Source organism: Diaphorina citri, unplaced genomic scaffold, assembly GCF_000475195.1.
Source record: "Diaphorina citri unplaced genomic scaffold, Diaci psyllid genome assembly version 1.1 scaffold88, whole genome shotgun sequence".
NCBI classification, from domain to species: Eukaryota; Metazoa; Arthropoda; class Insecta; order Hemiptera; family Psyllidae; genus Diaphorina; species Diaphorina citri.
Window position 1 is genome coordinate 54,410 of NW_007377525.1, and position 25,345 is coordinate 79,754.

At 37.4% G+C, this 25,345-nt stretch overlaps 3 protein-coding genes across 6 annotated transcripts in view; 2 read left to right on the top strand and 1 right to left on the bottom strand.

Annotated features, from left to right (window-relative positions):
* Positions 1–14,689, top strand: part of LOC103524165 — a 25,788-nt gene extending 11,099 nt beyond the window's left edge. Inside the window, exons 4-6 of one of the 4 annotated variants that reach the window (XR_003395680.1) lie at positions 13,656–13,720; positions 14,196–14,355; positions 14,628–14,689. Coding sequence is in view for 1 of the 4 variants with exons in the window: in XM_026833317.1 (XP_026689118.1) it covers positions 13,656–13,718 (63 nt within the window). In the remaining 3 variants the exon portion in view is untranslated. Of the gene's footprint in view, positions 1–8,436; positions 8,523–13,655; positions 13,722–14,182; positions 14,356–14,627 lie in introns of those variants that run through there. The other 3 variants (XR_003395679.1, XM_026833317.1, XM_026833316.1) reach the window with 3 other exon arrangements.
* On the bottom strand, positions 9,998–17,607 carry LOC103524149 (proteasome subunit alpha type-3). The gene is made up of 4 exons (XM_017449513.2): positions 17,434–17,607; positions 16,930–17,141; positions 16,553–16,776; positions 9,998–10,629 (listed from the first exon to the last, which is right to left on the bottom strand). Exons 1-4 carry the CDS (start codon positions 17,452–17,454, stop codon positions 10,325–10,327), a joined length of 762 nt encoding a protein of 253 aa, XP_017305002.1. The 5' UTR covers positions 17,455–17,607; the 3' UTR covers positions 9,998–10,324.
* A 729-nt stretch (positions 17,608–18,336) lies between these two features.
* The window catches only part of LOC103524142 (BCL2/adenovirus E1B 19 kDa protein-interacting protein 3), a 31,123-nt gene continuing 24,114 nt past the window's right edge, over positions 18,337–25,345 (top strand). The window contains exons 1-2 of the mRNA XM_026833318.1: positions 18,337–18,437; positions 22,383–22,557. Of these exons, the coding sequence (XP_026689119.1) occupies positions 18,395–18,437; positions 22,383–22,557 (218 nt within the window). The 5' untranslated portion in view covers positions 18,337–18,394. The remainder of the gene's footprint in view (positions 18,438–22,382; positions 22,558–25,345) is intronic.

A 25,345-nucleotide genomic window follows, 5' to 3' on the forward strand; every position in this document is an offset into this window, starting at 1 on the left:
GTCAAACGGTAGCAGTGGTTCTCAAAATCAAGAACTAGACTCATATCGGGTGCCAGCGATGTAAACGCGTCTTTGCCTACGTGAGTTCACTGATTTTTTTTCCTTTTGTTGATAAAAAAAATTGTTTATGTTTTTTGTTCAGTTTTTTAGAGAAGTTTGGAGACGAAGGATGTGATATCAGTTCAAAGTTTGTCTTTAGCTCAATTATATTTTAACTGTTTTATAGTTTCTTGGATATTTAATTCAGGAAAAGTTACTTTTCTGTTTAATCGGAATAATAAATTGACGGAAACCTCTCTCATCCTCCAGACTTCACAGGATCTTTCGATCTCACTCTTTGTTGTTTTTCATATTCCGTTTGCCTCTATTGTGTTGAAAAGTGCGCAATTAGATAGTTGAACAGATAACAAGGAGAAGAAGAAAATGACTTCAACCCCACCGAAATTCATGGAAGATTCTCTATGTGGTAAGCATAATGTATTTGATATCTTCTTTTCAAATGGACTTGCACCAAAACTTTGGGAGGGAAGCAAACACAAAACTTCAGCAATCTGTTGATCAATGGTGTAAAGCTGTAGTAGCAGGAGAGGAGGTAATGTGTACACTGTCCATTTTTATTGACCCCTCACTAACTTACCCTTGGGATTAGGGCTTATCCCAGTAATTATGCAGAAATCACGTCCGTGGAAAAGAAAAAGATCCTTTTTGTATTTCACCTAACCCTATAATAACACTAATCACTGCTCTAATTGTGAAAACTCCTTCTTGTGTTTAACCTAACCCTATAATAACCAGGGTCACTGCTCATTTGTGCCAGTTCCTTTGGTAGCAATATTCCATGGACGTGACTTCTGCACAAGTACCTACCCTTACCCCACTTACTTACCAAATGATATTTTATATTTATTTCAGGATTTAGGAGCTACAGAGACTTGAATGTTGTGCTGGATGTATTTACTAGCTAGGAACAAGAGAAAGATAATGAGACATAAATCAGGGAAACTGAAAGGAGGGTTATTGGGAAAGAAAATACAAGAGAGTGGATTGAGAAGGTTTGGGCATGTAGAAGGGAGGGACAAGAGCTAGAGGGGTAAAATTAGTAAAAAGAAAAGAAATAATACATTTTCTGATTTTCATTACTAGTATAGCTTTGTTATAACTGTAGTAATAAAAAGTAAAAAAATCAATGACCAAAACTCTCAAAGTTGGCAACTACCTTTGTTTCTTCTGGACTTTTCGGGTCTAAATGCCAGATTCGAGCAGGTTGCCTATAAATCCTATGATCCTAATCTCGTCAATCTGTCAAAGTAGTGTAGTCCAATAACTTTTCTATTAAAATGTACGCTTATTATGAAAACATCAATAGATTAAACACTTCTTCATTGGGCACAATGTTGCCAATTAGTAATCTGATATGGCTCTGTGAGTGTGGCATGCTATAGGTACACATTGTGCTCTATCCACTAATAACGTAATTATGCTAATTCTTCCAAACTCATTGACATTCAGAGTCATTCGTCCCAGTATGGGTAGTCAGCTGTAGCATAGTCACTATACCCGTGAGAGTACTCTTTAGGTATGAAGGTAGAATGTACTCGTATATTTATACAGGTTTTTACTTCGTACGAAAAAGGGCTCGGAAATGTGTATCTCAAGAGAGTCATTTGCCTACCTACATTTATTTTTCTGTGTGAAATTTAACTCGTGGCGGTAAATAATAATAAGATGGTCTCTCTTCTTGTTTGTGAAATTTAGTAGGTAGGTACCTATGGTATGTCTCTGTAGTTTAATTCTGCTGAACTAACATGGTCTCTCTTCTTGTTTGTGAAATTTAGTAGGTAGGTACCTATGGTATGTCTCTGTAGTTTAATTCTGCTGAACTAACTTTTTTTTTTCAAGTAGCTACTTACAAACAGAGTTACAAGTTCTAACTCTCTCCTTTGCATCTTCTTTAGTGGGTTAGGTATGTGTACCTACCTCGCAGCCTGCTAAAAAGACTTGAAAGGTAAGGTGTCTAATAATAGGCACCATTTTTCAAGATAGAAGATAACAAAACATGTTTAACGAGTGATATTTACTTTGTAGCACAAACAGCATAAAATTTATGTCATTGTTAAACAGAATTTACGACATCGTTGTAGCTAGGGGAAAGAAAGATTGCCAAAAGCGGGCACTATTTGTATGAACGCCTGGTATCTGATGTAAGTATGCAATGTGCAATATTTAAAATATGTTTTCCTTTATCCTTCTTGACAGGGATTTTCAACTGGAGCCCGCGAGCACTTTTTCTTTTCTTTTCTTTTTTTTTTTTAATAAATAAATTTGCATTTTATACACATTCACTACAAACCCCCTTCCCCTGAGGCTCTCAAAGGTCACCTCTCACGCGGCCCCAAAATAAACGAAGTAGTAAAATTGGCATATCAGAAGAGATATTATGTACCTACAAGTAGGTGGATAATAGAATAGAATAGAATATACCTTGTTTATCCTGCTCGAATGAGACTAAAAATTCCCTTTACCCCAGCAGTCTAAACAAGGTCTCGTGTATTTTATGGGTTTAACATTTTACAATACATGATTAATAAAGTAGACCTTGCTTAATTATAAAAAAAAGAAAAAAAAAATAAGAGGATAAGTGTTGAATACTCTATCAGCATAATAATGAAACCTAAGATTAAGTGCTTCTCTTCAGAAAGCAAAGAAGGTATCTACCTAGTTGGTATTCAATAGACATCTGAGCTCCAACTTGACGACAGCTTCAATTACATTACCAAGGTATTTAACATTTCCCGACTTTAGCTGAGACAATAAAATTAATCTTTTATACTGAACTATACCATGTCCCTCCCGTTATTTCGATTATAAAGTTTCTGGAAAATCCCCACTTTGTATTCATTAGACGAATCATAGGTAAAGTTTCCCAGGATGAAAATTTTTCAATCGGAGCTTTTCCCTTTAGCAATCTCGTTTTAGAAGTTTTGCCTTTCCCAGCAGGGAGGGGAAGAAGATTACGGAGAAAATTTGATTGGAACTTTTCCAAAAGTAATTTGCTGTGAAATTTTTCTCCCCCCTATGATTTTGTACTTGAGAATAGGAGTATGCTATCCCATCTATCTATTATCCCTGTGGTTATTATCATTATTATGATTATTAGTAATTGAGCTCTTCAAACCTAAGAGTATTCGTGTTTAGCCTGTGGTTACCCTGCCTTGTTTTATTTTAAAGAGAGGAAGAGGGTGTGTGAGAGAGAGAGAAAGAGAGAGAGAGAGAGAGAGAGAGAGAAAGAGAAAGAGAAAGAAAGAGGGAGAGAAAGAGAAAGAAAGAGGAAGAAAGAAAGATAGGGAGAGGGGATTTTGTTATCAGATTTTTAGATTTCTTTTACCTCCTCTTTCCATCAGTCTCCCGAATTCTCTTTCTCTTACTCTCTCTCTCTCTCTCTCTCTCTCTCTCACCCTTCCACTCTCTCTCACTCTCTTCCTTTTCGTATTTTTTATGTGAAAGGTTGTGAGGGAGGGAGTGGGGAAATGCATTTTTTTTTTCATCATGAAACTTTAGGTATAATGGTCATTATAATTTATAGTCCCAAGGTATACTTAGTATAAGCACATGGTAATTCAGATTTTCAGACCACCTAGCTCCCTTTTAATGTTGGTTATATTGGTACATACAGAGTACAGAGCTATGCTTTTGACTATAATATGGTCATTATACTCATTATAAATAGATAACAGTAGGTCATGTAATGGGTGTAATAACGGCTGAAATTAATGTTATTCTCTGTTTATGAGTTGTCGAGATAGCCTTTTTTTTAGAAGTTTGATAAAAGGAAATGTAACTGCTAAGGTCTTATCTTCCCGAAATCGAAGGGAAGACAGGATAGGAGAAAGCCTTATCTGTTCAGTATAAAATCAGGAATCGAACCCGTGACCCGTGACCTACAAGACAGACGCCCTACCCTCCAAGCTAGCTAGGCTGTAGGCTGGCTTGAACTTTTCATTTTCTTCTCTTTCATAATCTGTCTTCCTGTTGCCCTTTCATTTTCATACTTGGGTCCATATTGTAGTTTATCGAGCGAAGTACCTAAGGTCTAATTTTTGACTCGATAATTTTCCCCTGGGTTTGCCTGTTTGGAGGTCTACGGTTCATTGAACTACTAGTAGGTAAATAAACAGACTAAACAGTTTACAATGTTTAGATATTAAGGAGCGCGGTATCGCTCCGCCCCGCCAAGTCAAGAAAGTTTGACCGCGCTATAGGTACATATTGTTCAATTCTAATATGTTTAGGTAGGGATGTAGATTATCGCAGACATGTACCTATATAAAGTTAGACGTAACTGTGCTGTAGAATAGAATATACCTTGTACTTACACCTACGTCTTGTCTCAACTTTTATTCAATCTATTTAATCTGCTCCCCCAATCCCCCAGTGTACAAAATTCTCGACGAGCTCGGTGGCTATTTACCGCCCAACGCTCCCTCCACGGAGCTGACGCATTTGGTTCGACGCATTCTGCAGATCTACAGCTCTCCCCTGTTCGATGTGTACTTGGATCGATCTCTGCTTGATCCCAATGAGACGTTGAGTATCTATGTGGATTTACCGAAGCGATTTGTCACTTCACGACATTTTATGGAGACCAACGTAAGTGGGAACAGTAGGGTTAACTTCTTCAAGAGCCAGTGGCGATAGTAGGTTAAGGGGACTACACATTAGACCGACTGTACCATTCACCCGACCAAAATTTGGTCCGCCGCGCCGGATTAGTTTGTAGGCTAAAATCAGGTCCAGCAGACCAAATTTACCGCCCCACCAGACCATTGGTCCGGTCCGGGAGAATTAAAAAGGAATTTGATTTTCTGGCGGACCATTTTCCCGAACCAATGTGTTGTGTTGCTCGGACTATCGGACTGTAAACGTTATCACGTTATCATTTTTCGAGTTTTCTTGTGAATTTTTCATTTTAAAATGTATGGCGGACCGGACCATTTTGGTCAGGTGTAGCCCGGATCGTCTAATGTGTAGTTTTTTTTTCTTTCTTCACATGGTGTGCAGCGTCGGCCAAGCTAATAAAATTATATTGTACGTACCTACATAAGTACCCCTACGTACATTAGTGGAGATGCATTTTTTTTTTTTTTTTTCCAACAGTAATGGGGGAATGGAATGGAACAGTACTTGCACTTTGCACTAATAGGTACTAAAAGTACTAATACACACTTGCGCGGGTACTATTTATATCGAATAAGAGAACAACAGTGTTAGTAAGGTACCTATTATTATAATATGCTTACTCCCATGAGTAGTATTAACCTAAGCATAACAGCATACCTACCTACTAGGTACATATCTATTGAGAAGGTACTTACTATTCAATTTGTAGATGCTTTGTAAATATTTGTAGAGCATGCTGGTATATTTTTCTCTCTTTATTAACTCTAGGGTGTACTTACTGGATTATTTATTGCCTTTTACAGATATAGGGTTCAATCCTAGTCGAGCCATGGAATTTTATGCTCATTAGGTACCTACCTACCTATTTCGGAATTTAATCATAAAATGACCACCTATTTATAGAGTTTTAAGTGTGGTAGAAAATACCTCAAACATTCACCTTAACCTCACCTAAAAAGTTTTTTTTTCTTTTTCTTTCTTTACTCGCGTAAGTAGTGAAGTAAGTACCTAAATTTTTGTGGGTATAAGTGAGTAGGTAGATAACTTTTTGTGCGTATTATTGGGTAAATAACCAACTTTTATGGGTATTAGTCTGTAAATAGGTGACTTTTTGTGGGTAGAGCACAGTTCCCAGTGGTAGGGAACAGTATAAATCGGTATATTCCTTTCGTAGTGGTAGGGAACACTACTTAGTAGAAGGGAACAGAATTACTTAGTAGAAGGGTGTAGGGAAGAATCTATCCAATCAACCCATTGTGGTTACCCACGCAACTGTACTACATTTTTCTTGCCAGTTCATCCATAATAACTCTTTTTAGGCTAAAAACAGAGTTGAGCGGAGAGCAAAGAGCATAGAGTTCTATGCGGTTTGAAGTGGTCGCTTCCCTCTAAAGCTGTGTTCATACATAATCGACCAGCGTCCGTCGACCGACGAGGTGAATCTATGTTGTCAAAGTAGTTTGGACGGTTCAGTCGACATGGATGGACTACCGATCGACTATGTGTGGACACACCTTAACTGCTCTATGCGCTATGCTCCACTCCTTCTTTACCCTTGAAAACCAAGCCCCAAAAATAAACAGATTGTAATTTAGAGTAGAATAGAGGTATGTATTCCGATAGAAATACGTCTGTGATGTAGTAGATATTAAACTTAAACCGAGTAGAGAGTAGGCGATCTTGTGTTGATCACTTTGAGTTAAACTTCAGATGAACGTTAAACCTATTGGTTAAAGTATGAAAATGAAATAATATAACATGGTTTAAGATTGGCAAACCAAATAGATCAGTTCCGCTTACTCGGGTAGTGTTTCAAAGTCATAGAGCAGGAAAAATGAGGATCAACGGAATTTTTCTTTTTCTTCTACGACTTTTAGATCCCGAGATAAATCGATTAAAAAAATGCCGGTAAATCGTTAACTTTGACGTCCCGGCATACGCTCCCGTAGGCGATGACGTCACATCAAATGTCCCGAGCAAAGCTCCCTTGCAGGCAACGCATTAATGTGTTTGTGCGCATACGTTTCTGCGCAGTTCTTTCTGCTCCTCTGCTAACTGCGTTAAGTCTGACGTCACACATCTCATTAGAACGGAAAATAAAAATTGAATTTTCGATCGTTTACAGTTATTTTTTCGGAGTTTTGACCTCAGATTTGGATTTTTCTCAACTTTTTACATAGGAATCGACCATTTATTTATAATTTTTACCCATTTGCAACTGCTCCATTACCCAAGTAAGTACTCATAGCTATACATTGAAACAAGATAATTTAGAAAATTGCTTCTACAGGGTCTAAACTCTAAAGTATAACTATTGCTTTATTTTACAGGGTAGAATAGAGGAGTTAAAGCTCATATTGATGGAGAAAATTTTGGAATCGTTTCTACCCGCAACCTTAACGCCGACAGAAAGGAAAGAAGAAAAAACCCAGATCCTATCGTTTGCATCAACTCTGAGTAAAGTAAGACCACTGTTTATTATTATTATTTTATTATTTCAAGGTATTAGGTAGGTAATTTACAACAAAAGTAAGTAGGTACCTACATAACTAACATAATTATGTACGTATTTACAAGTCAAAGTCACTTGTAACTTTTAATAAAATGTGTTCACTGTGATTTCTAGATACAAAAGGGATCCAGCTTGATGACATTTTACACTTTTATTTTTATTATTTCAATGTATTAGGTAGGTAATTTACAACAAAAGTAAGTAGGTACCTACATAACTAACATATGTATGTATTTACAAGTCAAGGTCACTTGTAACTTTTAATGAAATGTGTTCACTGTGATTTCTAGATACAAAAGGGATCCAGCTTGACGACATTTTACACAGGTTTTATTTCGCCTTTCAATCTAATGACTTGAACAAAAATGTAGAAGGTCCGCGTTCAAGATCCGTTTAGGTCGAAAATTTAAGGCTCCATGAAACTTTTCCAGGTGATTCCTAGAGACAAGGAAACATTTCACAAGTTGAGTTCAGACATTGCAGACTACACGTTTGACACTGCCAGCTTACAGCAAATATTTGATCATGTAAGTTGTAAGTCAAAATACGTAAACTCTCTTGAATGAAGCAATTGTTTTTTTTAGATCGCACCTTGGAACCGCTTTCGCATTACTTCAAGGCACATTGTTTTACATCCATGCCGATCCAAGAACGGAAAAGTTCGGTTAGAAAATTTCTGCCCCGGCCGGCATTCGAACCCAGCACTTTCAGGTTAAGAGTCAAGGCTCTTGACCACACAGCCACAGAGGCGGGTAAACCATTTGATTGGCTGAAATTTTCAATTTTTTCTAAAATCAACCCATCAGATATCAGATTATTAGGTACCTATAACTGGCCACAAATATTGCGTGAGTGGCTTGGTTAATAAGTTCATTGACGGCTTTCATCAACTCGAACTTCCATTTCAAACCTAGGCCTTTACGCTAAAGTTTGTTGCCAAAATAACGTCACACTAAAAACACTTACGGGATCTGTTTGTCTGAGGTGTAGTTTAAAATCATAGATCGGTTAAGAATCACGATTAAGACTTTCATTAACTCTGGTTTATCTGCCTTTGACTTCTATTTACCAATCTTTTAAAATAACGTCACTATCTTAAGGCCTTTGCCTTTAATTGTTAACCTTTTACTTTCCTTATCCAAGTTTTTTTTTATTTATTTATTTTTATTTTATGTTCGCCACGTTTTGTAGTTCCTCAGTTCTGAAAGTAAAATTGTTGTTTTCAAATGCTCGGATTTGACTATTAGGTCATTTCCCCAGGAAAGAAATCCGGATTTCCACATCATGTCTGACATTTGCAAAGCTTTGAACTTGGACATGGAATGTCTACGCCAATCCCGCATTACCATAGAGGAACGGGAACATATGGACGCATTATTATTATTATTATTTTTTTATTTTACAAATATGTACCTGTTCTTATTCTCCCTCTTGAAGTTCTTGTTTTCATGCTCTTTAAATTTTGATGATGGGCTTTTACTGTTGAACACCTTCTTGTTGAATAGTTTGGTTCCCATTTCTTCTTTCAATTTTTGAAGTTGTTCAAAAGTCAGTCCTTTCAATTCTTCTCGGATTGCAACCTATTGAGAAATATTAGAAGGTAAAACTAATATCAAATATTGAAATATTAGTATAGATAGGCACTGCTTTTGATTTCTTCAGAACCATGAATTGGTTTTGGTAAAAAGAACAAATGGTAGGTAGGTATGGGAACTACAATGTTGTTGGATCTTTTGACTTGAAGGTACATACAGATGGAACCAATTGTATAGTAGATGATCTTTTCTTCAGAACCATGAATTGGTTTTGGTAAAAAGAACAAATGGTAGGTAGGTATGGGAACTACAATGTTGTTGGATCTTTTGACTTGGAGGTACATACAGATGGAACCAATTGTATAGTAGATGATCAGTTTGGCAGACTGTACACTGGAGAAACATGTATAATCCAACACAAGAAATAAAAGCAGTAAAGCATTGCATGGTATGTGTTCCTCCAGGGTGCATTCACATCAATTGTATCAATAGGCCAACACACATTGAACATTTTCAGACCCCTGTATCCACATGTAAGTATGGACACAGTGTTTATACCACCCATTGAGAGGTCGGGCAGAAAATGTATTAGACAACACTACCAATAGCTGGCACAAGTGTTCATAAGACTTAGGTTGTGGTTATGTACTGGGTTCAGATGAGCTCGAACTAGGTAAGACAGGACATTGTTTCTACAGTTTGGAATGAGAGTGGTAACTGAAAAACAAGGATCGGATTGCAACCTATTGAGAAATATTAGAAGGTAAAACTAATATTAAATATTGAAATATTAGTATAGATAGGTACTGCTTTTGATTTCTTCAGAACCATGAATTGGTTTTGGTAAAAAGAACAAATGGTAGGTAGGAATGGGAACTACAATGTTGTTGGATCTTTTGACTTGAAGGTACATAACAGATGGAACCAATTGTATAGTAGATGATCAGTTTGGCAGAATGTACACTGGAGAAACATGTATAATCCAACACAAGAAATAAAAGCAGTAAAGCATTGCATGGTATGTGTTCCTCCAGGGTGCATTCACATCAATTGTATCAATAGGGTTCAGATGAGCTCAAACTAGGTGAGACAGGACATTGTTTCTACAGTTTGGAATGAGAGTGGTAACTGAAAAACAAGGCAAGTTTACCAACCTTGCCTTCCCAGCCCGGTACATATCCACAACCTTAACCATAGCCTAAAACCATTAGCATTACCACTCATCTTATAGCGTGACCCTAAAGTTGAATAATCTTACCCGCTCCTCGTGATCGGGCAGTGGACTGTGGGGACAAACATTTGAGGACCAAAAATATGACAGTAAAAAATAGAGATTAATTTAAAACCAAATTTGGCTGCAAAATAACAGTAGACAACTTATTGAAGTTGTAGGTACAATAGTTGTGTATTCAAACACACAAGTACTTTGTTTAGAAAAGCTGCAGCCTATAACTTGAGCTTGGATGTTGAAATAAAGAGTGGGAAGTAACATTTCAATTTGTACACAATGAACAACAGTAGTTTTAATGATAGGTCATTGTTGCAATAAGTCCCCTAGATGACAGAGAGGTAAGGATACCCATAGTACAGGCTGCATGGGTTACAAATCATTATCAGAGTCACTGTCTTGTAGAGATGCCTTAGCATAATTTTCACATTCTTCTAAGAAGCTCTGTGGAACCATTTCAAACTTCCCATTTGTTTTCTCACCAACCCAGGCAAGTTCCAATTCAAAATGCTTATCCTTCAATTCATCATGAACAACATAAATAATTCTGGCTGCCTCCTTTGCTAACTGTTCCATTGATAATGTTGATAGCTTCAGTTTTTCTATTTCAGTTTTAGCATTCTGTTTGGCTTTCCCAATAGCACAGCCAAAATATCCATGGGATACACCTGATGGATCTGTAAAACAAATAAAACATGGTGTTAATGCTGACTTGGTTTTGAGTTTCCCTGGAATCACAAAGTACTTCCTCAGGACTTAGTTATTAACAGTTATGTATGTCTTCTCTAGATTTTTTATTTACTGCAACAGAAAATGTCTAAAATTTACCATAGATTTGTACATGCATATTCAGATACTCACCAACAACATAGAGAGAAGGACCATCAGTCTTGTCATGACTGGCCAGCAATAAGGATGCTCCGTTCCAGAGGATAAACTGCAGATGCTCATCAAGAACATTCTATCCAGTCCATTCTACCCAGTATTTGTTGAAAGGTTCAAAGAATACCTCAGTTTCAAAGATGTGATATTTTACTCGTTTAAAAGTATGTCAACTCTACTTTCTGAGAACTTTGTAGAGAATGAAGAAATATTGATGAATGTTTTGAACTTTATCAAGGAAATTCCTATTCCTAATAATAAAGAAAAACTCTTCCCTGCTGAAGCTAAAAGTGAAGAGTTTCTATGTGGCAATGAAAGCTTGGCCTTGAACATTAAAGATTTTTGTACCTTTTCATCAAAAATTTGGGAAGTGCTCTCTAAATGGAAAGGTCATACCAGTGAATCTACAAAACTTTTGCTGATGGTTCTCATTGATAAATTGATGTATTATCATTCTAATCCCATTGTCATTACTGATTTTCTCATGAATGCATTATCATTTAAGGGTCCTATTGCTGTATTAGCATTGCAAGGAATGGTCAATCTTGTCCGCCAGTATAATTTAGAATACCCCAATATTTATGATAAGCTGTATGCTTTGTTGGAACCCAATATTTTTTACACAAAGTACAAAGCCCGGTTGTTTTATCTGACAGATTTATTGATGATGTCTACACATCTACCTGAGGGCCTTGTGGCATCATTCATCAAGAGACTTTCTCGGTTGTGTTTAACAGCACCTCCTCAAGATATTGCCATCATGATTTATCTCATAGGAAATCTTGTATTACGTCATAAAGGATTAACAATTCTCTTTCAAAATAGTGATGCTACAATGCTAGAAGATGATCCATTTGATGCTAAACAAGAAGATCCCTATCACACAAATGCATTAAAGAGCTCACTCTGGGAAATTAAAATGCTTCAAAATCATCCTCTGTACACTGTGAATGTCCCTGCTAGATTTATCAACAATCCACTACCTAATGTAGAATGGGATCTAGGAAATTATTTAGAAGTAACCAGAGCCATATCAGATTACTAATTGGCAACATTGTGCCCAATGAAGAAGTGTTTAATCTATTGATGTTTTCATAATAAGCGTACATTTGAATAGAAAGGTTATTGGACTACACTACTTTGACAGATTGACGAGATTATACCCGAAAAGTCCAGAAGAAACAAAGGTAATTGCCAACTTTGAGAAAACCATAACATTGTAAAAAGGGCCAAAAGCGTCACAAACCACAACATTGTAAAAAGGGCTGAAAGCGTCATTGTAAAAAGGGCTCAAAAAGTCACAGACCACAAAATTGTAAAAATTTGAACCGATTACATTACTTTCCTTCCTACTAGATAAGGAAAGTAAAAAGAGCTCAAAGAGTCGCACAAACCACAACATTGTAAAAAGGGCTGAAAGCGTCATTGTAAAAAGGGCTCAAAAAGTCACAGACCACAAAATTGTAAAAATTTGACCCGATTACATTACTTTCCTTCCTACTAGATAAGGAAAGTAAAAAGACCTCAAAGAGTCAGAAACCACATTGTAAATAGGGCTTAGAGAGTCTCAAACCAGAACATTGTAAAAAGGGCTCGAAGTGTCCACTCACCTGTCTCTGGGCGTGTCTATCCGGGACGAGGCTTTGGAAATTTGTGCGGAGGAATGGCCACTTTCCCGTTGTGCTTCCTTCAGGAGACGCAGGTACTCCTCACTCGAAGCGAACGGGAGCGGAGTGGTTCGCTCGGATGTGACGCAGGATTGAGCATTCAACTCAACCCAAGATTCTGAAATAAAACAGAACAGAAGAGGTACGATTAGGATAGTCTGCAATGACTCTGCATCATCTATGGAGTATGGACTGTGGACTGGTGAGGTGATGAACTGATGACGTAGGTACCTATAACTGGCCACAAATATTGCGTGAGTGGCTTGGTTAATAAGTTCATTGACGGCTTTCATCAACTCGAACTTCCATTTCATACCTAGGCCTTTACGCTAAAGTTTGTTGCCAAAATAACGTCACGCTAAAAACACTTACGGGATCTGTTTGTCTGTGGTTTAGTTTAAAATCATAGATCGATTAAGAATCACGATTAAATATTCAACATAGTACCCTTTTAATACCGACTCCTGCCAGTCTAGTTAGCTTGGAGGTTCACGATTAAATATTCAACATTGTACCCTTTTAATACCGACTCCTGCCAGCCTAGTTAGCTTGGAGGGTAGCACACCTGCCTTACAAGTCCTAGGTCGCTGGTTCGATCCCACGTTACTATTTTTTGCGCTGGCTAAATTTTGCATCTATTGAAAAACATATTCAACATTTTACCATCATTAATACCGATTCCAACTCTTAAAGAGAAGCATCTGATCCTGATCACCTGATACAGATCACGTTTCACCTTAGCACAGTAGAAGTAGAGCTTAACTGAAGCTTAAGTATGAGCTTAATACTTGACTTGCATCACGTAGGCATGTTGCTATTTAAGTGATAGTGACTCATTGTGACCTTAAAGATCTAATCTAGATCATCTCAGAATAGTCTTTCTCGTCAATAGATCTCTTTCATGTCTATTAAATCCTCTCCTCTAACTTTTTAGTACTTGCTATTTGTACCTATGTATGTAGGTATAGGTATTACAACTATTACATACTTTTTTTTCTCCTAGGCGCTTTACTTAACAATGTTCTATGCATGTCGTTCATACTTATTTGCCCATTAAGTACCTTTTTCTTTCTAGAAAAAATTGTACCTAGGTAATTACTTTCCATTTTGTCAGTGTTAATATAAATCACAACCTTTACTTGATTGAGAAGCAGATTGAGCAGAGACTGTTTGACGAAATCAAAAACAACAGAGACAGATTCATCGCATCACAGTAAACGTGAGTTGAATGTGTTGTTTAGGTTCGATAAAGGGAACTTCATCAACGGAGGTATTATTTATAGTCCCGAAATCTAAGAGAGGACACGATAGGAGAAAGCTAGCCATCAGCCGTTCCGAGAACTAACCTTATCTGTTTAGGGTTAACTGGTAACTGGATAAAGTTCGCCCCGACGCGGGGTTCGAACCCGCGACCCAGCGCTTATAAAAGGCATCAAGGTTTCTTTGTTCAGCTGTTTGTGACTTTCATTAACTCTGGTTTATCTGCCTTTGACTTCTATTTACCAATCTTTTAAAATAACGTCACTATCTTAAGGCCTTTGCCTTTAATTGTTAACCTTTTACTTTCCTTATCCAAGTTTTTTTTTATTTATTTATTTTTATTTTATGTTCGCCACGTTTTGTAGTTCCTCAGTTCTGAAAGTAAAATTGTTGTTTTCAAATGCTCGGATTTGACTATTAGGTCATTTCCCCAGGAAAGAAATCCGGATTTCCACATCATGTCTGACATTTGCAAAGCTTTGAACTTGGACATGGAATGTCTACGCCAATCCCGCATTACCATAGAGGAACGGGAACATATGGACGCTACGTTTATGCTTCTGTCATTGGTTCATTTATTTCTCAAGGAAAAAGGTTAGTAGGTAAATTATGTCGGAGCACAGATCAGTTTTTTTTTTCAAGAGGTTTGACAGAGGAAACTGTAACAGCTGGGGTCTTATCGTCCGGAAATCGGAGAAGGAAGACGGTTAGGAGAAAGCCATCCGTTCCGAGAACGAACCTTTATCCCTTCAGGATAAAATCCGCCCCGGGCGGGAATGGAACCCGCGGCCTAGCGCTTTTAAGGCAGACGCACTACCAATCAAGCTAACTAGGCTGGCCCAAATAATTTCAATTTTTTCCTACAGGCGATACTAAAGACACTGGTGGTCACGTGGTGCTTGTGCTATTCCAAAACAACTTCCAACACCTGAACAATATTGCAATGAAACTGTTTATAGCCGTGTCTTTCTTATTGTGAGTACAATGCAGAATACACACGTCCTCACTGTATGTATTCCGAATGTATTGTGCAAAGTTGAAAACATCGCGACTACTGGCGCCCATGTATGAGAGGTTGTTCAGGTTGCTGAAAACCACAAGCTTCTCCTGAGCATTGATATCACTGATGGCATTGTGAACAGAAAGAAATTTCTCTTCCACAGATGTTTCCTCTTTGTAAATTTCGAGTAGTGTTAATTTTTTATTCTGAATCAAGGACTTCAAATTCATGAACAGTTTCATTGCAATATTGTTCAGATGTTGGAAGTTGTTTTGGAATAGCACAAGCACCACGTGACCACCAGTGTCTTTATTATCGTCTGTAAGAAAAAATTAAAATTATTTGGGCCAGCCTAGTTAGCTTGGTTGGTAGTGTGTCTGCCTTATAAGCGCTAGGCCGCGGGTTCGATTCCCGCCCGGGGCGGATTTTATCCTGAAGGGATAAAGGTTCGTTCTCGGAACGGATGGCTTTCTCCTAACCTGTCTTCCTTCTCCGATTTCCGGACGATAAGACCTTGGCTGTTACAGTTTCCTCTGTCAAACCTCTTGAAAAAAAAAACTTTTATTTTACATACTTTGATGTAATAAATAGAGGTGTTAGTGATATAAACACAGGAAGTTCAGTCAACTTGTAACTCGAACACAATAGAGAGCCTTGAGTGGAAAGCACATTATGCACTGCACAAAGAATACATAGGTAAGATGGCATAAAATGTGAAATGGACCATTATTTTAATGTTCCGAACAGCCCAATTGTGTTGGTGGTAGATGTAAAGAGTAGCTTGGAGGTCTGGAGTTCATAAGAACTAAGGCAGTAAAAAGATTACCTACTTACTTAGCATTACCATTTCGAGGTGGATTTAATTATGTATGTGAAAAGGTTGGGAACAAGTACTCATTAAGAACAAGTACTCTGATGTTTGGATTGGGGGTACTGTTACTTGGTTAGAATAGGTTCTGTGTTGGAATAGGCTCATGAGTCCAACTTGAGAAGACATACTAAAGCTAATGTGAGTACATACTTTTAAGGAGAGTTGAGTACCTACTTGAAAAGAGTGTTAGCATTATCAGGGTACAAAAATTGACAGACATGGGGGAAAAACTAACAAATGAAGCACTTGATGGTGATGCTATGAACCCAGAAATGTTGTACCCAGTTTCTCTACCTTTTTTTTTAATTCTCAAAGCTTTTTGGAATACTACTGGGACTTGGAATCCTGTGCTCTTTAAAGATTGAATTCAGAACTGGGTTGGCTAAGTTGGCATTGTTTTTGTTTTATTCAACCCATCCATACTCTTTTATTTCTCTTTTATGTCTTCCTCTACTTCAGCTATCCACCTGTTTTGGTCATTGATTTTTTTACTTTTTATTACTACAGTTATAACAAAGCTATACTAGTAATGAAAATCAGAAAATGTATTATTTCTTTTCTTTTTACTAATTTTACCCCTCTAGCTCTTGTCCCTCCCTTCTACATGCCCAAACCTTCTCAATCCACTCTCTTGTATTTTCTTTCCCAATAACCCTCCTTTCAGTTTCCCTGATTTATGTCTCATTATCTTTCTCTTGTTCCTAGCTAGTAAATACATCCAGCACAACATTCAAGTCTCTGTAGCTCCTAAATCCTGAAATAAATATAAAATATCATTTGGTAAGTAAGTGGGGTAAGGGTAGGTACTTGTGCAGAAGTCACGTCCAAGTTATGTATGTCTTCTCTAGATTTTTTATTTACTGCAACAGGAAATGTCTAAAATTTACCATAGATTTGTACATGCATATTCAGATACTCACCGACAACATAGAGAGAAGGACCATCAGTCTTGTCATGACTGGCCAGCAATAAGGATGCTCCAAAAGGTCTGACCATACTGTACAGGGTATAAGCATGGACATACATGGATACCCTCTCATTGAGAAGATGCAAGGGGATGTTTCCACCATACTTTGATCGATATTCAGAGGCTTCAGTTTTTGCAGTTTCAGCTAGCTGTCTGCCAGCAGATATCAGACCTGATCCCTGGGGAGGGGGGGGGGGGAGAAGAAATAGATAATTATTATGAATGCTTGTTTATATTTAAATTGGATAGGCAAGTACTTGATTCCATCTCTCCAAGTTAGATACAATAAGACCATAGCTATATCCATTAAAATTAATTGCCTGACACAAACTTACCAGTCCAATATGGGTATCTACATGGAATATTCTCTTGTTTGCACCGGGATCATAGAGCTTGGATAATACTAATTTCTCAACAGCTATGACAACTCCATCTTTTCCTCTGAGTCCAATAGCTGTACTACTGTTTTCAACAGCTTTCTGTGCATATTCCACTTGAAACACTCTTCCGTCAGGAGAGAACTGGGATGCCGAGAGATCATACTGAAAGGCAAAAATTGAATGTCAATGTAAATACTACTCATCAGTATAGCAATAGGTAGGTATTCATGAGTGGGCCTATTGGTGCTAGGTAAGGGAATCATGTAACTATGTCTAAATATTCCAAAGAATAGGACAGTTTAGTTTCTAATGGACGAATAGTTTTTGTATAGGCATATCTTGCATTAAACCACAGAGATCTCTATTCTGTGGGCTCAACTTTCAGCATAAAAACTGACATGCAGAACCTACGGCTTTCTAGTTGGTTTTAGATAGGACGCTGAATTAAACTTACCCCCGCACCAATTGAACTCATTTTTCAGCGTAGATCTAAGCTTTTAATTTGTGTCCTACTGGGCCAATCAACTCCTGGAGTGAAAAAGAAAATGGAAAAAAGATTTAAAGGATCAGCCGTCCGGCTGAAATTCCACTTTTCCACTTCGACGTTACTTGCAAAAAAGAACACAAAAAAAGTAAACAAAAAGATTTTACATAGCTGTGAAGCGAGCAAAACTCCCCTCTCGTCAAACGGTAGCAGTGGTTCTCAAAATCAAGAACTAGACTCATATCGGGTGCCAGCGATGTAAACGCGTCTTTGCCTACGTGAGTTCACTGATTTTTTTTCCTTTTGTTGATAAAAAAAAATTGTTTATGTTTTTTGTTCAGTTTTTTAGAGAAGTTTGGAGACGAAGGATGTGATATCAGTTCAAAGTTTGTCTTTAGCTCAATTATATTTTAACTGTTTTATAGTTTCTTGGATATTTAATTCAGGAAAAGTTACTTTTCTGTTTAATCGGAATAATAAATTGACGGAAACCTCTCTCATCCTCCAGACTTCACAGGATCTTTCGATCTCACTCTTTGTTGTTTTTCATATTCCGTTTGCCTCTATTGTGTTGAAAAGTGCGCAATTAGATAGTTGAACAGATAACAAGGAGAAGAAGAAAATGACTTCAACCCCACCGAAATTCATGGAAGATTCTCTATGTGGTAAGCATAATGTATTTGATATCTTCTTTTCAAATGGACTTGCACCAAAACTTTGGGAGGAAAGCAAACACAAAACTTCAGCAATCTGTTGATCAATGGTGTAAAGCTGTAGTAGCAGAAGAGGAGATAAAGTGTACACTGTCCATTTTTATTGACCCCTCACTAACTTACCCTTGGAATTGGGGCTTACCCCACTTACCAAATGATATTTTATATTTATTTCCGCGCAATTAGATAGTTGAACAGATAACAAGGAGAAGAAGAAAATGACTTCAACCCCACCGAAATTCATGGAAGATTCTCTATGTGGTAAGCATAATGTATTTGATATCTTCTTTTCAAATGGACTTGCACCAAAACTTTGGGAGGGAAGCAAACACAAAACTTCAGCAATCTGTTGATCAATGGTGTAAAGCTGTAGTAGCAGGAGAGGAGGTAATGTGTACACTGTCCATTTTTATTGACCCCTCACTAACTTACCCTTGGGATTAGGGCTTATCCCAGTAATTATGCAGAAATCACGTCCGTGGAAAAGAAAAAGATCCTTTTTGTATTTCACCTAACCCTATAATAACACTAATCACTGCTCTAATTGTGAAAACTCCTTCTTGTGTTTAACCTAACCCTATAATAACCAGGGTCACTGCTCATTTGTGCCAGTTCCTTTGGTAGCAATATTCCATGGACGTGACTTCTGCACAAGTACCTACCCTTACCCCACTTACTTACCAAATGATATTTTATATTTATTTCAGGATTTAGGAGCTACAGAGACTTGAATGTTGTGCTGGATGTATTTACTAGCTAGGAACAAGAGAAAGATAATGAGACATAAATCAGGGAAACTGAAAGGAGGGTTATTGGGAAAGAAAATACAAGAGAGTGGATTGAGAAGGTTTGGGCATGTAGAAGGGAGGGACAAGAGCTAGAGGGGTAAAATTAGTAAAAAGAAAAGAAATAATACATTTTCTGATTTTCATTACTAGTATAGCTTTGTTATAACTGTAGTAATAAAAAGTAAAAAAATCAATGACCAAAACAGGTGGATAGCTGAAGTAGAGGAAGACATAAAAGAGAAATAAAAGAGTATGGATGGGTTGAATAAAACAAAAACAATGCCAACTTAGCCAACCCAGTTCTGAATTCAATCTTTAAAGAGCACAGGATTCCAAGTCCCAGTAGTATTCCAAAAAGCTTTGAGAATTAAAAAAAAAGGTAGAGAAACTGGGTACAACATTTCTGGGTTCATAGCATCACCATCAAGTGCTTCATTTGTTAGTTTTTCCCCCATGTCTGTCAATTTTTGTACCCTGATAATGCTAACACTCTTTTCAAGTAGGTACTCAACTCTCCTTAAAAGTATGTACTCACATTAGCTTTAGTATGTCTTCTCAAGTTGGACTCATGAGCCTATTCCAACACAGAACCTATTCTAACCAAGTAACAGTACCCCCAATCCAAACATCAGAGTACTTGTTCTTAATGAGTACTTGTTCCCAACCTTTTCACATACATAATTAAATCCACCTCGAAATGGTAATGCTAAGTAAGTAGGTAATCTTTTTACTGCCTTAGTTCTTATGAACTCCAGACCTCCAAGCTACTCTTTACATCTACCACCAACACAATTGGGCTGTTCGGAACATTAAAATAATGGTCCATTTCACATTTTATGCCATCTTACCTATGTATTCTTTGTGCAGTGCATAATGTGCTTTCCACTCAAGGCTCTCTATTGTGTTCGAGTTACAAGTTGACTGAACTTCCTGTGTTTATATCACTAACACCTCTATTTATTACATCAAAGTACTTTTGTATGTACAATAATTGTACAATATAATACATATGTATATAGTACATATACCATCTATATTTTGCCAGTTCTATTACTGATGTTCTATTTATTATGTTCTATTACTTGATTTGCTTGTGTAGAGTAGATTTTCAGATCAAACGGATATGGTAGTGATTTAATTTAATCTGAGAAGTGACTCACCCAAACTGTGACTACTGTAGACTGTAGTTTATTGAAATCAACAATGTTTTCTTTTATTATTTTTAAGTGATTGAAGTAGACATGTACCTATGGAGGTAGCATATTTTTGTCTGCGTGAATTTTCTAGTGAGTAAACTGACAAAGATTTTTTTAATTAAACACATTTTAAGTAAAAGGTTATTGTGTGTAGGGTAGCAAAGAAAAGGCTTTGAAATGAAATAGGTACCTACCCACTACCCACATTAGGTTAGTACTCTAAAGTTGTTGTTACATTTCTTACTATTTTTTGTGTTCATTTGTTTATGTCAACAAGTCAAAGACGTTGGAGGTGGGGGAATTGAAAATGAAAAGAAAAAGGTTCCATGTTGGAATGTCCATAAATATGAAGTTTATTGACCCAACCTCAGCAACATACATGCAAGTAGAATGATCAATTTTCCTGTTACTAGACGCTGGCGTTGCCCTGATAAGTACATATGTACCTACTTTGGTATTAGATATTAAAAAAAGCAATACCTTTCTATTTAGGTAGGTATTTACAAACACCTACCTAGGTAAGTAGGAGTCATTAGTAAGAGCTCTTACAATACAATGTTCTTTTCTTACTGTTTACTATAAGGTAAGAAAGATATGCATAGGATCAACATTGACTTCGTGACTAGAGCTGACTGCAGTATTGTATTACTGTTATTCTAGTCTGGTGATTATTGTTGGACAATACACTATTGCACGTTACCTAGTACCTACCTATGTCGCTTTCAAGTTGGATATGCTCGTTGCACAATAGAAATAGTGGATATTTCTATTGGTACTTTTTTACTTGGCTCTCTACTTAGTAGAGGTAGAAAATTGACATGATGATGCTTTATACCTTTACATTATTACTACTGTGGAAAATACTTACGAGTTACGTGTACCTTGTCGATTTTTTTTTCTTCTCTCCTTATTTGCCTAAGTACCTATACGTCTCACCAGGATTATGAATTGAATCGACTATTCTAAGTACATTATTTTTCGATTGACAGCAAAAGCAAACCAAGTTACCTATTTCTGTACAATAGAAAACTTGGAAAACCGAAGCTTGAGCGAGGAGGGAGACGAAAATGGATGTAGGAAAAAGAAAGGAAAGAGGTTGCGAAAGAAGAGGCAAGAGAGAGAAGGAGAAAAGTGAAGAGAAAAAGAAAAAAAGGAGATGGTTAATTCAATGGAATATTTAAATAAGTAGTTCTTCAAGTAATACAATACCTACTTACCTATTAAAAAAAAAAAAAAAAAAAACATTTCTCAGCTAGCATATAATTTCCACCCCTCTTTTTTCCTTGGGAGTAGAAATTCAAAATGGAAAGTAATTACCTAGGTACAATTTTTTCTAGAAAGAAAAAGGTACTTAATGGGCAAATAAGTATGAACGACATGCATAGAACATTGTTAAGTAAAGCGCCTAGGAGAAAAAAAAGTATGTAATAGTTGTAATACCTATACCTACATACATAGGTACAAATAGCAAGTACTAAAAAGTTAGAGGAGAGGATTTAATAGACATGAAAGAGATCTATTGACGAGAAAGACTATTCTGAGATGATCTAGATTAGATCTTTAAGGTCACAATGAGTCACTATCACTTAAATAGCAACATGCCTACGTGATGCAAGTCAAGTATTAAGCTCATACTTAAGCTTCAGTTAAGCTCTACTTCTACTGTGCTAAGGTGAAACGTGATCTGTATCAGGTGATCAGGATCAGATGCTTCTCTTTAAGAGTTGGAATCGGTATTAATGATGGTAAAATGTTGAATATGTTTTTCAATAGATGCAAAATTTAGCCAGCGCAAAAAATAGTAACGTGGGATCGAACCAGCGACCTAGGACTTGTAAGGCAGGTGTGCTACCCTCCAAGCTAACTAGGCTGGCAGGAGTCGGTATTAAAAGGGTACAATGTTGAATATTTAATCGTGATTCTTAACCGATCTATGATTTTAAACTACACCTCAGACAAACAGATCCCGTAAGTGTTTTTAGTGTGACGTTATTTTGGCAACAAACTTTAGCGTAAAGGCCTAGGTTTGAAATGGAAGTTCGAGTTGATGAAAGCCGTCAATGAACTTATTAACCAAGCCACTCACGCAATATTTGTGGCCAGTTATAGGTACCTACGTCATCAGTTCATCACCTCACCAGTCCACAGTCCATACTCCATAGATGATGCAGAGTCATTGCAGACTATCCTAATCGTACCTCTTCTGTTCTGTTTTATTTCAGAATCTTGGGTTGAGTTGAATGCTCAATCCTGCGTCACATCCGAGCGAACCACTCCGCTCCCGTTCGCTTCGAGTGAGGAGTACCTGCGTCTCCTGAAGGAAGCACAACGGGAAAGTGGCCATTCCTCCGCACAAATTTCCAAAGCCTCGTCCCGGATAGACACGCCCAGAGACAGGTGAGTGGACACTTCGAGCCCTTTTTACAATGTTCTGGTTTGAGACTCTCTAAGCCCTATTTACAATGTGGTTTCCGACTCTTTGAGCTCTTTTTACTTTCCTTATCTAGTAGGAAGGAAAGTAATGTAATCGGTTCAAATTTTTACAATTTTGTGGTCTGTGACTTTTTGAGCCCTTTTTACAATGACGCTTTCAGCCCTTTTTACAATGTTGTGGTTTGTGACGCTTTTGGCCCTTTTTACAATGTTATGGTTTTCTCAAAGTTGGCAATTACCTTTGTTTCTTCTGGACTTTTCGGGTATAATCTCGTCAATCTGTCAAAGTAGTGTAGTCCAATAACCTTTCTATTCAAATGTACGCTTATTATGAAAACATCAATAGATTAAACACTTCTTCATTGGGCACAATGTTGCCAATTAGTAATCTGATATGGCTCTGTGAGTGTGGCATGCTATAGGTACACATTGTGCTCTATCCACTAATAACGTAATTATGCTAATTCTTCCAAACTCATTGACATTCAGAGTCATTCGTCCCAGTATGGGTAGTCAGCTGTAGCATAGTCACTATACCCGTGAGCAATAGGATAGTAGGTATAATATCCGGCATGAAATCCAATTCCGGATCTCCATAAACAGTCCACAGTATGCTAATTCTTCCAAACTCATTGACATTCAGAGTCATTCGTCCCAGTATGGGTAGTCAGCTGTAGCATAGTCACTATACCCGTGAGGAATAGGATAGTAGGTATAATATCCGGCGTGAAATCCAATTCCGGATCTCCATAAACAGTCCACACGATCCTTGATTTATTTCTAGTTTGGACACCAAGTCAAATCATTAATTCTTTGTGAATCTTTGTGGTAAAGCAGAGAGCTTTTCAAAACTTTTGTGAGTACCACAGCATTACTAAGTACCTCCTTTACTATTAATTCTCATTCGTCATTTTTTCTTTCTATTAATACACTGGTAATGCCGCTGGTCGTAAAGTAGCTACTCAAATGTCCTCACGAGGCTAAGTGCACCCCGAACTCCAAGAACAGAGCGGAAAAAACTTCGTCCCCGCAGGGAATCGAACCCGGGACCTCCGGCATGCAAGCCTAGACATATTGGATACTCTCTTAAAATATTATTGAAATAAAATAACATGGTCCGATCATCTGACCATCTCCTTCTCTATCATGAATATCATTCATGATGTAGGTAATATGATTCTCCAGTTGTTTTCCAGCTTGTTCTAAATTAAATGGAAAACCATATCAGATGTATATCATGGTCATGGATTACAATTTGTATAGCCTTGGGATATAATCTCCAGCTTGTTTCCTTCTTTCGCATAGAATCTCAGCAAACCACAAACTGCTGATAATTCTTGCAAAATCCGCTAAAACCTCACACTAGATAAAACTTCAGTTGAGTTGGTTTTCCCCTTTGAGGTAACCAAACAGTCCAGATAATGCAGTTGGCAAGGACATGGAATTCGTAACTGAGAGGACTGCAGTTCGAATCTCTCTATTGACCTTGAAAATTGAGTCAGTGGAAGGAAAGCAGTTTGTTTTTTTTCCAAAGTTCAAACAAAGTGTTTTTTTTTTTTTTTTCAAAGTTCAAACAAATTGGGATATAATCTCCAGCTTGTTTCCTTCTTTCGCATAGAAACTCAGCAAACCACAAACTGCTGATAATTCTTGCAAAATTCGCTAAAACCTCACACTAGATAAAATTTCAGTTGAGTTGGTTTTCCCCTTGAGGTAACCAAACAGTCCAGATAATGCAGTTGGCAAGGACATGGAATTCGTAACTGAAAGGACTGCAGTTCGAATCTCTCTATTGACCTTGAAAATTGAGTCAGTAGAAGGAAAGCAGTTTGTTTTTTTTCCAAAGTTCAAACAAATTGTTTTTATTTTTCATTATTGATTGACCGTCAGTAATAGTCAGTATATGTAGGTACGAGTAGACCAGAAACAATTACAATTCGTGACAGTAGATAAGAAGTGGAAGTTTAATATTTTATGACTGTCTTTATTCCTCTACATAAAACATAAAAACAAAATATGAAAAATTGAACGTCGGTATAATTCCACATGACTCATAAGTCACATTCCATGGGTTCTTTGTTCTACCAACGTGTGTCATCATCATTCACAACACAGATCGCTATATTCCGCTTCTGTCTTCTCATTTCCCTCACCACAAAAACATGTGACCTAAATTCTTCCTCTGCTTTTCCACAAAAGTGAATTCGTGAAAATCTCCCTCGGGGTTTGACGATGATGATAATAATGATGATTCTGAAAATTTGAAAATGAGGTTGAGGAATGGTGGCATTTTTTTTTTTTTTTTTTTTTTTTTTCCCCCGTGAAAAATTTTGCGCGCAACCCTTTTTTAAAAAAAGGGTAAAGGTTTGTCAAGGCCCCTTGCTGTCATGGTCGACGCGAAGGAATTGACGCTCCACTTCAATGGAATGCGACACCAACCTGACCGCCGTCCTTTTTTCTGCCAAACATCTTGGATCAGGATGATCAGGCATAGAACCCCCCTTTCTCGACCTGAATGACGGTTATTATTGGAGGAAAACATGGACGGTGGCTTGGCCTTCTTTCTTCTAATTTACCTCCGGGTGTACAGTTGAAAATACTGAAAATAGAAAGGAGCCAGGGTATCGTTTCCTGGGCGCTCCAACGGCCGCTCCTTTGCAAAACCCCAATCCTTTCCCCGCACACCGGTCCAAGATAGGAAGTGACAGTGGGGACCAAAGATCATGCTGTCAAAGACACAACTCATTTGCGA

Excerpts from the sequence above, each read along its gene's own strand:
- LOC103524149 (XM_017449513.2), bottom strand. The coding sequence starts at position 17,454 with ATGAGTTCAATTGGTGCGGGG. Across the intron at positions 17,142-17,433 it reads TGAGTTCAATTGGTGCGGGG|TATGATCTCTCGGCATCCCA; the intron begins GTAAGTTTAATT and ends TTTGCCTTTCAG. Across the intron at positions 10,630-16,552 it reads TCCTTCTCTCTATGTTGTCG|ATCCATCAGGTGTATCCCAT; the intron begins GTGAGTATCTGA and ends TTTGTTTTACAG.